At 32.7% G+C, this 13,639-nt stretch overlaps 2 protein-coding genes across 2 annotated transcripts; both read left to right on the top strand.

Moving 5' to 3' along the window:
* Nucleotides 1-3,274: 3,274 nt before the first annotated feature.
* LOC132746454 (uncharacterized) lies at nucleotides 3,275-7,512 on the top strand. The gene is made up of 7 exons (XM_060735608.1): nucleotides 3,275-3,543; nucleotides 4,225-4,386; nucleotides 4,685-4,759; nucleotides 5,331-5,417; nucleotides 5,800-5,886; nucleotides 6,672-6,981; nucleotides 7,351-7,512. The coding sequence occupies exons 1-7, from the start codon at nucleotides 3,302-3,304 to the stop codon at nucleotides 7,510-7,512; spliced, it is 1,125 nt and encodes a 374-aa protein (XP_060591591.1). The 5' UTR covers nucleotides 3,275-3,301.
* Nucleotides 7,513-8,410: 898 nt separating this feature from the next.
* On the top strand, nucleotides 8,411-11,491 carry LOC132746453 (techylectin-5A-like). The gene is made up of 4 exons (XM_060735607.1): nucleotides 8,411-8,638; nucleotides 9,294-9,366; nucleotides 9,917-10,075; nucleotides 10,758-11,491. The coding sequence occupies exons 1-4, from the start codon at nucleotides 8,411-8,413 to the stop codon at nucleotides 11,429-11,431; spliced, it is 1,134 nt and encodes a 377-aa protein (XP_060591590.1). The 3' UTR covers nucleotides 11,432-11,491.
* The last annotated feature ends 2,148 nt before the right edge of the window (nucleotides 11,492-13,639 follow it).

The following is a 13,639-nucleotide window of genomic DNA, read 5'->3' as shown; positions in this document are numbered from 1 at the left end:
ATTGATATACGGGAATATACGGTCCCGTATATTTGTCATATACAGGCGTGTACGGGATGTATTTGTCGAATATACGGACCATGTATACCAGTCCGTATAGGGAACACCGGATATTCGGGAAGTCCGTATATGCATCAGGCATATACGGAATTCCGTATTTGCCCCATATACATGTACGTATATTTGTTCGTACTTTTGAAGTATACGGAGAATAAAATCCCGTATACGGACTTTATCAAGGTTGCTATCTTTAAACTTTAAATACACCAACGATATACGGAACCGTATTTTCTACATATACAGAGGATATATGGACTCGTTTTTTCTACGTATACATAGGATATACGGAACCGTATTTTCTTCATATACAGAGGATATACGGGATCGTATTTTCTACATATACAGATGATATACGGAATTGTATATTCTACATATACCGGGGATATGCGGAATCGTATTTTTGATATATACAGGGGATATACGGAATTGCATTTTTTAGTTGTACACATGGTATTTTTGAGATAAAAGAGGGTACAGATGATATCAAAAGCATTTACATATAAGTGACACGTATATATGATCAGTTGAATCTGGATCAACAAGTGTTCTCGACCGCATGGATCTGACATAATTGACGTTTTGATAAAAAGAGAAAATATGAATCCCTGAAGAAACTCCAAAACAGCAAAAATTTAAAATGTTTCAGGATTGGTGTGATTGAGCGTTCTCGTGGACGGTAAGGTCAAGCAAGTGCAAACTACCGTCCACGTTCAAAATTTTAAATTTAGATGTATCCGTAGATGTGTTCACGGATGTTATTATGGAATCTTCAATGCAACACTTTTGTGTCATTAAATGAAAAGCAGCGTATGGTCCCAAAGGGAAAGAAAGCATGCGTCCCAAACAAAAAATCAACTGACGAAACCAAACAAAACGGGATTTTTGAAAGGAGATCAGAAGTTATTAGGCCTGCAAATCACAGTTAGGACCTCAAAAGACAAATGTGGAAAGAACGCAACATTTAAACATTATTCAAGTATAAATATTGGAACCAGCCAATTAGAAATGATCAAAAAGATATATGAACTAAACTTTTCTAAAAAGAAGCCGGTGGAAATATCGTTCCAAAAGTAAACAATTATGTAAACAATATATTTTGCAAAGTTGGTATATATACGAGGGGTGATCCAAAAATTCGTGGACAATGTGTGTATCTCCATAACGTGACGTCCTACCGAGGTGAACTCTTTGGATATTATTAATCAATGCTTTTTTAATAAATTGACCAAATTTTAAAACACAAATTGCATTTTTTATCTATATATGACAACATAAAAACATGAAGTATCAAAATTGCGGCGCAGCTTACTTTTTCTCTGTGATGTAAACGTTTTCATCTCATTTAAACACATGTAAAACCTGTGCAAACAAAGAAAATTGCGGAAACGTTATAATAACGTTGTTTTGATGTGTTTGACGGCATTCTGTCAGTATTAGAAGACATTTTGAAGTTGCGGTTATTTTACGCCGTGCTTTAAAGGACAGGTGCTAAAAACAGCTTTATCAAAAATGGACGTCACGGATCCAGCAAAAACTTCGGACAGTTATACAGTTCTGTGTAAATCTTGGAAAGACGCCTGGCGAGACAAAAACAATGATCGAAAGTGTGACAAATAAACCGTCAGTGTGTCGTTCTCTAGTTCTTGAGCAGAAGTACTAAGTCATTCACCATATTCGCCTGATCTTTCCCCGTGTGACCTCGCCTTGTTTCCCAGGTTAAAGAAAGAGTCGAGAGGGAAACGTTTTGACAATCTGGACGAGTTGAGAGGAGCCACCCAATGCATACTGTCATCATTCAGCCGAGAATGGTATGCGAGTACATTTAGAGACTCGGTCCGCCGCTATGAAAAATGTGTGCGGGTTAAAGGGGAATACTTTGAAAAGTTATAAGGCAAAACGGTAACATAGATTACTTCCTATGGTAGCATAACGTCGTTTGTGACGTCGTAAGCTGCGCCGCGTTTTGTCATGTCTATGTATACAAACTGGTGCAAAATCGTTAATTCTTGTACAATCTTTACAATATTTTGAGAATGTGTCGACATATGCTCACTAAATAAGATACTAGAATTTCATATGATTTGCTTTATTACTTTTTGTTTTATGCAGCGTGTCCACGAATTTTTGGATCACCCCTCGTATATGCCTTTATTGCTGAAAAAACAACAACAACAAAATTTCACTTGAATTAAGTGCACCATGCATTTCATGTGTCAGTTTATATTTCTACTCTGTCACACGGAGAGTAAAACTGTGAAAATGAAGTACTTAACACTGGCTTATAAGAATGGCTTGAATACCTGAGTTCATTTTTTTAGAAAAAAGGCAAATTAAGAATAAAAAAAGATTTTTGTTTCTCTGTAGAAAGTGCTAAAATGTATTTTATAACGTGAAGTTATTGATTAAAAAGATGTTCGATGCATTTCACATGAATGAAAAAGCACTGAATGTGAAATAATTTGTAATAAAGAAAGAAAAATATAAACAAAGTGGTATTCAACTACCATACATGATACCGAATCACAATAACTGTACTTGTGCCAAAATACAAAAGATAAATAACTTAATATATAGCCAATGTGTTTCTTGAAACTGTAACAAGATACCAAAATATAACATATTCTCGTTTCTTATTCTTTTAGACATAATGTTCCGTTAACTTATCATAGAATAAATTATGCTACATGACGAATAACTTTCATTATTAAAGTTGTATTATTCAAAAATGTGAAATTATGCCCATCAAAATGTAAACAGAGGGTGTACATGTGAAGTAAAAATAGGGCAGCGGTGGCCTAGTGGTTAAGGTGTCTGCCTCTCAACACAGAGTCATGGGTTCGAGCCCTACTCGGGTCACGACCAGGTTTCTTCATATGACACCAGTGCTGGTTGGTTCCAGGAAGCGGACTCAAAAGTGATTAATATAAGTTGTAAGAACTTGTTTCGCAATCGAGCTAAAATAAATATGTTTAAAGTGATATTATGCTCATTTTTCATTGTCAAGTTTAGTTGAATTAGCTATATATTTCAAAAGATTACCTTTTTTAATGACGATTGACAAATACATGTATATGACAGTTAGAAAGGTTTTTAATAAAGTGTATAAAATGTCAAAATATAAAAAGACTGCCCCACTCTTTTGATCGCCCGAACGTTACCGATAACTCCCGGCGAACATTTACGGAAATTTCCGGTAGTCACGTGGTTCATAAATTATTCATGAGAAGAAGAAAAAACAACAATGGCGGATGCTACAGGCGAGTCGAAAGAGGGGAATTCGAAGGAGGAAAACGTGGGTTTGAATCCCTGTAAGAGGAAAAGAAAGTTAACAGACACGGAAAGAAAGAGAAGGAAGATAAAGCGGAACATACAATTCCACAAGTCGAGAGTGTATCTTGGGACTGAGCAGATTCGATGGGCAGAATTGAAGAAAGAGAAAAATTTGAAAACGGACCGTGAAGTTGCAACCCTTCTTATAGACAAGTAAGTCACAAACTATCATTGTTAATGATTTTTAATAATAGTTTTTAAGCAGTTACTCTGTATTATCATTTTCGTTTGTTACTTACTTGTGGTGAATAGAACAGAACTCGGAAACAAAATATGTTTACTTCGTACACAAAACTATTCGTAACAAATTATAGAGTATGTTGCGTAATGGACAGGTAGTCATTTACAGCGTTAACAGTTTTATTCCAATAAGCTAATTGAACTATTTCGAAAGAAAAAGAAATATTTTGTAAACTCAAAAGATTGAACAACCCAGGAAGCTGAATGTTCGTTTTGAATTGTATCAACTTAATCAAGAGGCCTTCTTTCCTTAAATTGGTGTTGAAAATTGTAAGTTTGTTTCACATATGCTGAAGTATTACATCTATCATTGATTTGGTAGGGGTGTAGGTGAGCCGTGTGCTGCAAAGTGACTTCATTTCAGTTATAATTGGACTGCTTATGATAATAATGAGCATATTGAATAAAATTGTAATTTGCATGCTACTGCAATGCAGATAATATTTCAGCAGTACATACCATCGTACCAGTAGCACATATAAAACTGTAAATGTATTTTATTGTAATAATCTTATAAGCACCCACATGTAAATGCAAAATGTAAGGTAAAATACAAATTTGTACCTCTAAACCAATAAATTATTTATATTTCAGTTACAAAAGGACAGAATCACAACAGCAGATGGTTATAATGCCTACTCAGCCTAGATTACTACAGCTTCAAAAGTCCTCAACCCCTGCCTCAATGAAAGACCTCCCAATTTCTGAGGTCAAAACACCATCAGTATCAGAAGTGTCTGGACCTGAGTCTGAAAGGTTAGTAGGAAATGATACACGCTAAAATATTTTTACTATGTTAGTATGTATAAGATAAACGCCATTGAAGTTGTATGAAAAAGTCAGAAATATAATAAACATATTAAGAAATTTTCTTTTGATTTCATTTATATTCTTATGTAAGCAATATTATACAATATTGATTATGGAAGAACCAACACATATAATAGTTGCCGGTATCATTCATGGTTGGTGTCCCTTTTTTGTTCAATAAAGTGTGTTTTATTTACTATTGTCAACAAAATGATTATTGAATGAAAGTGTCTAAACATTTCAGAGAGCAACATCATGAGCTGTCGGGGTTTGAAGAGTTAAGGCATTCAGAAGACAGCAATGGAAAAGTCTCATCTGGGTGTGTATATTTTCATTGTTTTAATTTGGGTTATTTACATTTTCTCACTGGTCAGTATCAATACATGGCATACTTGAATTCCAGTTGTATCTCAAATAAACTAACCCATTATTGGATCAGTTAAACATATAAAATTTCAATAAAAAGTGATACAGGAGAATGTGTAAAGTAAAGTATAAAATCTCTCTGTAACATATAGGGCAATTTGATATACATGTATATCAAATATGTATACAGTATGGTATTTTATTTCTCATAATTAAAATAACAATAAGGAAAAATACACCTATACAGCAGCAGATATTTTGATTTGTTTCTTATACATGTAATAAATGTTTTACATTTCATTTGTAACATTAGCAAAAGTAAATCATCAATATGAAATATTATCTCTAGTGCTCTCTTTTTTACAATTATAAACCTTACACAAAAATAAAATCATGCTCTCTATATATTCACATTCATAATGATAAAAGTGCATAGAAAACAGTTTTGTTGGCAATACAATTACTTAACAATTATGTCTGTTGAAACAAAAATGTTGTAAATATTTTTTTTTCTCTTGTTGCAGACCAAGTGGTGTACAACAGACTATTTCAAAAGCAGGCAGGCAAACTGGAGTAAAGAAATTATCTGATTCTTTCATTGACCCATTCAAGTATGTAGAAATTATACTGTTTATATATCTGATAATATTTTTAACTGTTTATGTAGTTAAGTTCCATTGTCCTTTGCTTAATGTTACTTAGCTTAAGTTTGACAATTAATTGAAGCATTTTGGTCAATTATTTGGGTATGAATTTGTCCAATTTTTAATTCTATGATTATTGTAAAATGACCAAAGCTTTACAATAGCACAGTTGTGAATTTCATATGCACATGGGGATTTTTTTGTTAAATCCATTAGTACCATTACAGATAATTTCTTCAAGTTGCATGTTACATATTATGAATGTTATAAAAATATATTAATGTATGGTTTAAATGTTAAAATTGTTGACACAAAAAGCTGATGTATACACCTATTTTTTTTATTTTAGTTTGACCATAGATATCACTACTGTTGAGGAGGAGGAAGAATCTGATGACCCAGATTATGAGCCAAGTTTTACCATAGAAGCAGTACTGTAAGTAAAGTTTATTTTAGATTACTTTGTACTAATACAGTAATAGATGAGCTTTGTGATGAAATGATGTTTGTTGTGTGGTGTGACCCACAATCTCCTGAAACATTTCCATAACCACAAATAAGATTTGCCCTCCAATTTCACATGAATAATTTTAAATGGCCTTTAAAGTAAGCACAAGTATACAACAGAAGCTTATAGTGACATCTAAATAAAGACACTGAAAACTTTCAATTAAATATAAGCACATAGCATTCCCATTTAGAACTCTATAAAGAATGAAATAATTAATCCCTGTTATACTAAACTATGAACTTCACTTTTTTACTTAGTATGGGAAAGAACTTTCATTTTAACTGCTCTTAGTGTTTGAAATTATTTTTTGTCCAATAAGATTGCTTGTTTCAAATGAATCGTAACACATTTACTTTGTTAACTCGGGAAACTTTTAACCAGTCTAGTAAATCAACTGTTCATAAAAATAATTTAATACACTAACCCAGTTAAAATTTATAAGTACACACTTACAAAATTTAATTGGTAGCGCCTGACCAATTTATTTTTGTAAATAGGTACTAATAAACTTTAACCTATACATATTATATAGTAAGAAATTTGCCATATCACATTGAAAAAGTGTTCAATTCAATAAATACTAATGTATAGTCTGATTCAAAATTCAGAAAAGGTTTTGATGCTGTTAAAGTCAATATTCAAAATATTTTTCATAAAATGCTTACCCTCGTAAGATGATAAGTATTCAAGTATGTAATTATGATTTTTAGTCCAAGAAATATAGATGAAGCTGCAGAAGATGTAGCGTATGAAGAGGCTGAATTTGGGTTTGAAATAGAAAATGGTATGATTGAAGAGGAATTGGAACTTGATGAAGATCTACCAACATTTAGCTCTATAAATAGAATTACAACACCTCAAGAATGTGAGGATTTGAGTAAATCTACAAAATGTATAGTTGAACTTGAACAATTGAAAGGCTTAGCAAGTATACATATAGAGAAATGTTCATCACTTGATTGTGCAAAATCTCTAAAGATTTCAACTGACTTTGTGGGATCTGCTTTGTATTTGAAATGGGTATGTTTCTTTTTTTTAATTAATTTATTCATACATAACTTTATTGACCTTTGCCTAAGTGAATTGTTTACTGTCACTACAATAAATAGGTCAAAAGATCAAGTTCTTTTGTCCTTAAAATGACAAAACATAAAATTTGTTATTAAATTAAATACTGTTAAAGGGGAGACCTCAAACATTGTATGCAGATTTAACATGCATATTGATGAGTTCTATCTGCTACATCATTAATCAGGTCTAGGTCATTGTACATTTAATAGTAAATGTAAGATTTTTGCCTGCCGGAAAATTAAAGAGCATTTACATGTTTACTTATAACTTTATACTTATGCTCTAAATGTTCATAACAATAAACATCTTTTTTTTCAGGTGTGTCAGAGTGGTCATGTCAGTATGTCTTGGTGTTCCCAGCCGGTTTTGAATAAGCGCCTTCACAGTGGTGATTTCCTTATCTGTGCTTCTATCCTTATGTCAGGGAATAATTATGGAAAACTAGCTCTTTGGGCAGAAATGATGCATTTAAAATTTTAAACCAGTTTAAACCAAGTAAAAATAACTTTAGATTAAAAAAATGAGCATAATGTCACTCCAACAAAGACTTTTATCAAAAGCGTTATTTAAATGAAAGTGCTATTGTAAAGTATAAATATTCCACTAAAATCAATAACGTATGTAAATCACAAATAAATGAAAACATTAAAGATGTAATGAAACAGATATTTATTCCAAGTTCCATCGATTTGCATCATAAAACTCACATTTTTGTTTCAATGCAAACCCATTTTGCTTCGGGTATAGCCAGTTTAAGTGCATAAAACTGTTAATTTAGTCGCACTTACGCATAACAGATAATTAACATCACGTAAATGGAATAACATTTTTTTACAACGATTCTTTTGAAATATATTCAGGTGCAAACACTTGAATGTATTTGTTTAAACTTATTTTGTATGCAAAATGGTATTGTAAATAAACTAAACCTTTATTGATCAGCTATATTGATAAACAAGTAAAACAGAAATCGATCGAATTATTTTCATTATACTTAATTCATGTTATATGAAACAAATCATATATGTACATATCAAAGTGTCAATTATACGCAAGACTTGTCAAGCTATTATATTTGAGACATTTGAAGCGATGCTAGTTCAAAAAATGCTCGTTAGCAATAAACCGAACAATTTCGTCACAACTGACGAGTGATGACAAGGTTAATCTGTCGGTCATATTCGCTTTGAGAAAAAACAATACCATAACATTTTATTTACAAGTTAGCGTCTGTAAGGTTTCAGTTATTAAAACAAGAAATATCATCAAAGCAATGGCAATAAACAACCATAGTTTTGTATTGTTTGTTTGTCTAGCAGCAATCAAATGCTGTTTTTCACGAAGCGAAGAATTCAACGTAAAGTACAGCATTTCGAGTATGACATTTTGTTTAAAATCTGACGATATTTTGACGACGTTGATACAAGTATCGCTATCGCAGTGTGTGGATGAATGTGCAACAAGAACAAATTGTCAGGCGGTTAACTATTTCAACCGACTTCACACATGTGAACTTATCTCGGATGATAATGGTGTCTTGCTTCAGAGTGCAAAGAAAACTCGTGGGTGTATCTTCGTTAAAAAAGCTGACATGGGTGTAAGCAAGGTATGGATTTCAAGAAAATTGTTTTTTTTAATATTTTTATGTACTTTTTCTATTATTTCATTATTATATAAATATGTAAATAATAAATCGTATACAATTACTTTATATCTTCAGGATGTTTATTTCAACTTAATAATGTACAAAAACCTTTATCAGGAATGTTGGAAAATATCTTTACATTGTGTTTCTAGATTATAGTTATTATAAATTAGTTAATTGAAAGTAATATTTTGAACACAAAAAATTGATTTTCAGACACTATTACCGTGAAATGTGTTTGTTTAGCCCATTAAACACCGACTTCAACACCAACTTGACGTCGGTCAACCGTATCTACTAAACAACTAATCAAACATAAATTTCTGAGTAAAATTTTAGAGATAAATTGTCTCGGACAATTTTTGCTACGGCCGATGATAAAACCAAAGAATCCTTGATTAACAAATCCGATGACCTGCGTATAAGCATAAGAGGAATAAATAAATACATTTTTGAGGCTTCTCGAATAATGTTTCTGAACTAATACGTTTTAAAATTCTTGAAAAATTAAATGTTTCATTTGACCCTGACCCTCCGGATCTAAACGTGTACAACATCATTTTTAATATACAAGTTATTCAAAATCCATTATTAAGTGTTTTTCCTATCCCGGTAGGTTAACGAAAACTGTTCTTGTAACCCTGGGGAGTCATGCGGTTTTGAACCCAATTTATCATGTGTGATTAAAGGTAAATATAATGTTCGCTTGTGTTTTTTTCTTCTTTTTCTTATATTGGAAGGCGGAGCATAAATTCAATTAAACTGAAAAAGTTCCCGCTAAATATATTTCGGGTGAAGATGCAACTAACATTTCTGTATGTTTTGAGTTCATGATTCCTGGTTTTAGAAAGCATATTTATTTCTAGATTGTAACTCACTTAACACCTTTTTGTAATTACTTTCGTAATCGAATTCTAAGACGTTTGTTATCATTATAAACAATTTCCAAATCAATTATGTGTGTTGACAAATACAAATGTATATCGGAAAGGTTTAGAATATGAAGAAAAGAAAATAAAATTAAAGAAATACTATTCTTCAAGCAAATAAAAACAATGGACTATTTAATTTATAACATAATAGAAAAAATGTAGATGTCTTATGATAAAGTGAAAACTTAGGTATATGCTTATATTAAGATGATCATATTAGACGATTAATGTCTATTTCGTACGCAGATGTATATGCTTCAAGTATTTTTAACTTGTATATGATTGAACTCTCTTTCTTATGTGACAGAATGCGAAAGATTAACAATAGAAAATGGCATAGTAAATGGAAATATGCGGTCAATAGGGGCTTCAATAACATACGAATGCAACCAAATGTACATTGCAACATTTCAAGCACCAGGGGCGACTTGTCTTGCAAATGGGACATGGTCATACACACCCGATTGTATAAAAGGTTTTCACTTTAATTTTTCACGTATACATGTTTTTATGAGAGCATTCAACAGAAGTGCGCGCAAGCCACAAAGTCACTCTACTGCGTGAACCTAGATATTTTTGTTGGGTTTATAGTCGCACCAACGCATTATAGGTCATATGGCGACTTACCACCTGTACTGATGGAGGACGACCTCAGGTGCCCCTCTCTGAATTTTTTCAGGCACAAACGGGCACCCCGATAGAAGCACCGAAGTTCCTTAAGATAGCTGGATAGCTTTCTCAAATGAAAGAATCCGGACACGCTGACGCGGCTCAAACCTACAGCGGTGATATGCAAGTGTTTTAAAGTAAACGACTTTAACCACTCGGACCAAAATGATAAAACCTTGTTTAGCGTTTGGTTTTACAAACATTTACTGCTATAAATCATAATCACAGGACGTTGATGTTTATATTAAAGTATTACTTCCAACAACTTTTCAATTTGAATAAAGAAAGGAAAATGTCTTGATTTTAGATCATTGTCTTTTACTCTATTTATTTTAAGCCCCTTTTTCATAATGTCAGCTTAATCACTATATCAATTAAGGTCGCTTGAATCGTTGTCTAACAGTTGTAACAATATTGCATCAAGCTTTGCACTCATTCAAAGGCACAACAACATGATTTTCTTTGTGTTGCTTTTTTAGATACTAAAGGAAAACGCACCTGCACAGGTTGCATACGCCCGAGAGATTGTCGAGACATACAAACTATAAACAAGACAGCAGAGACAGGGCTGTTTGAGATTTATCCAACAGGAAGCGATGGTTTTAGCGTTCGCTGTGACATGGACACGCCACCTGGTGGCTGGACGGTTATTCAACGAAGACAATCAAATAGCAGTTTCTTCAAGAACTGGGAAGCATATAAGGAAGGGTTTGGAAAGTTAGATAACAATTTTTGGTTAGGGAACGATAAAATATGGAAACTTACAAGCAGAGGTCAGTACAAACTACGAGTTGATCTTATAGATCAAAATGGCTCGGAGGGATATGCAGAATACAGTTCATTTTCTATTGGAAATGAGTCGGCGAAATATATTTTGAATATCGCTGGGCATAGCGGAACAGCCACAGACAGTTTGGTTGAGAGACATAACGGAATGGTGTTCAGCACTTTTGACCGACATCATGATACTTCTAATCATCACGATTGTGCAGAATATTATAAAGGAGGTTGGTGGTATTGCGACTGTCAGTCATCTAATTTAAACGGACCATATGGGAACGTTGCTTGTAATCGCGGAATGACTTGGAAAGATTGGAGGAATGAATGTGTCTTTATGAGATTTACTGAAATGAAAATACGCCGGACAGAGTAATACTTTTTTAAACAAGCTTCGAAAATATTGTATAACTGCGAGTGTGCGCACGTGTACAAGTGTAATTGTTCAACACTTTAAATAAAAACGAGTTTGCAATATTTTCATTTCGAGCTTTTCTTTAGGAATTCCTTTTTCCTCCTTTTTTAGCGCGTGAATGTCCTCTTTTGACTTGTTTAGTGTTGACCCTAAGCTTATCTATTCCGGTTTAATAAAGAGAGGTAACACATGACTTTTTGATATTTAAATCTTATAAAAGTCTTTGAAATGTATCAAAAGATAATGATAAGGGAATCATTGTAAGATGAAGTTTCGCTTATTATATACAAAACTTCAAATATTCATTTCCTTATATATATTTCGACGGACCGTTAACAAATTTCTGTGCAACTTCGCTCAAACGTCACCAGAACTGCCGACAAAAACAAACTGCCTCAAATACCAGACTTCAAGTTTTCTATTAAGGATTATGGACCATAGTGGAATATTAAACATCCGTTAATGTCGGATACTGTCGTTATATCCCAAACAATTATCTCTTTCTTTCAGTTTTCGGATACCTCTAAAAGAATTGGCCAAACAAGAGTTTATGTATATTTTTTACGGCACTACAAATCAAGATTATTTCATTGTCTCAAATGACAATACATGAATGGGCAAATATCAATGTTCAATAAAATTTTCTGAGAATGACGTCCTCATACGAAAGTGTCACTATCTTATGTTTTACCTGAAACTAAAAATAGCTTTTAAACCGATGAAGATTTTGGTGAACCAAACAGTGAGTAGGAGTTACACTATTTTGGATACAGTTTTTGTACATGTGTAATCCGTTTTTCACCGCCCTAAAAATGATAAAGCGCAGATGAAAATGTTACAGTGAGTTTACAAATTATGAAGAATTAGAGTAAATAGTAATTCGTTTTCATAAGATAACTGCACGACACTTAAAACATTATAAAAGATATACTATGCCCATCATTAAGTAAAACATTTGACTCACAGAGATTCATTGAAATCTATGAAATTCTTACTGAATATGTCTTATTTGAATAAAAGAATGAATATAGTATGTATGGGCAGCTGCATTTCTTATTATGTGACAAGGACAATTGGTCTTTCCTTAAAAAAAACTGCCAGTTTTTTTTAATGACACTATATATTCATATTGTGACCACCTATGGTGTGTAGAATTTTAGACATAATAAATCTACTTTGTGTGAAATCAAAACATGTTTATTTTATATTTACAAAGAGACTGTGAAGCAATTATAAATATCTTTTAATATCAAAGTTGGCCATAGTGTATCTCAAAACTGTTTTTTCCAGCATTCTGAGATATATAGATATGTGCCACTTTTTAACAGCAGAATATAAATTGCGGCCCGACAGTTTTCAAGTGGAATCGCAATTTTTTTCCGGTGATTGAGTGCAAATGTTTAATTGCACCGACACTGTCATAGCCAAATTTACGGAAGCGTCCTGGTGCCAATTTTACATGTTCTATAAAAAATGCAACTCCTACGTAGGACTTTATTACTCCTACGTAGGAGATAAAAAAGCCTAATTAGGAGTTTATAACTCCTACGTAGGAGTTTGTAAGTCCTACGTAGGACTGTATTAGTCATACGTAGGACTTTATAACTCCTACGTAGGAGATATAAAAACCTAATTATATCCTAATTATAACCTAATTAGGCTTTTTTAACCTTATAAAGTCCTACGTAGAAGTTATAAACTCCTAATAAGGCTTTTTTTATATCTCCTACGTAAGAGTTATAAAGTCCTACGTAGGAGTTGCAAAGTCCTACTAAGGAGTTATCTTTTTTTCTAGAACATGTTAAATTGGCACCAGGACGCTTCCGTACACATTTCAAATTTCCGACTTTACAGGGGCATCTGATTTTAGTCAACATTTTCGTTACAAACTATTTTCAAACATCACACTTAGGTGGACATTGGATTTACTTACAAAATCGTATTATATAGTTTTGTTTTAGAGTTCCCGCTCGTGATATGACATACGCTAATAACACGTGGTTAATGCAATATTTAGCAATACATACATACGCATAACTATTATACTATGCCATTCAAGCGTATTTGAAACAAGAAGACTATATTGCTCAGCTAAACTAATTTAAAGCATTTATTAATAAAAAATAAGGCACATAAAAGAGGCCATTGATTGTTTACAGTAGAGCTAGC

This window comes from Ruditapes philippinarum, unplaced genomic scaffold, assembly GCF_026571515.1.
Source record: "Ruditapes philippinarum isolate M1 unplaced genomic scaffold, ASM2657151v2 ctg612_1_1_1_1, whole genome shotgun sequence".
Taxonomy (NCBI): Eukaryota; Metazoa; Mollusca; class Bivalvia; order Venerida; family Veneridae; genus Ruditapes; species Ruditapes philippinarum.
The sequence above is the reverse complement of the archived record's forward strand: the minus strand, read 5'-3'. Positions and strand labels throughout refer to the sequence as shown.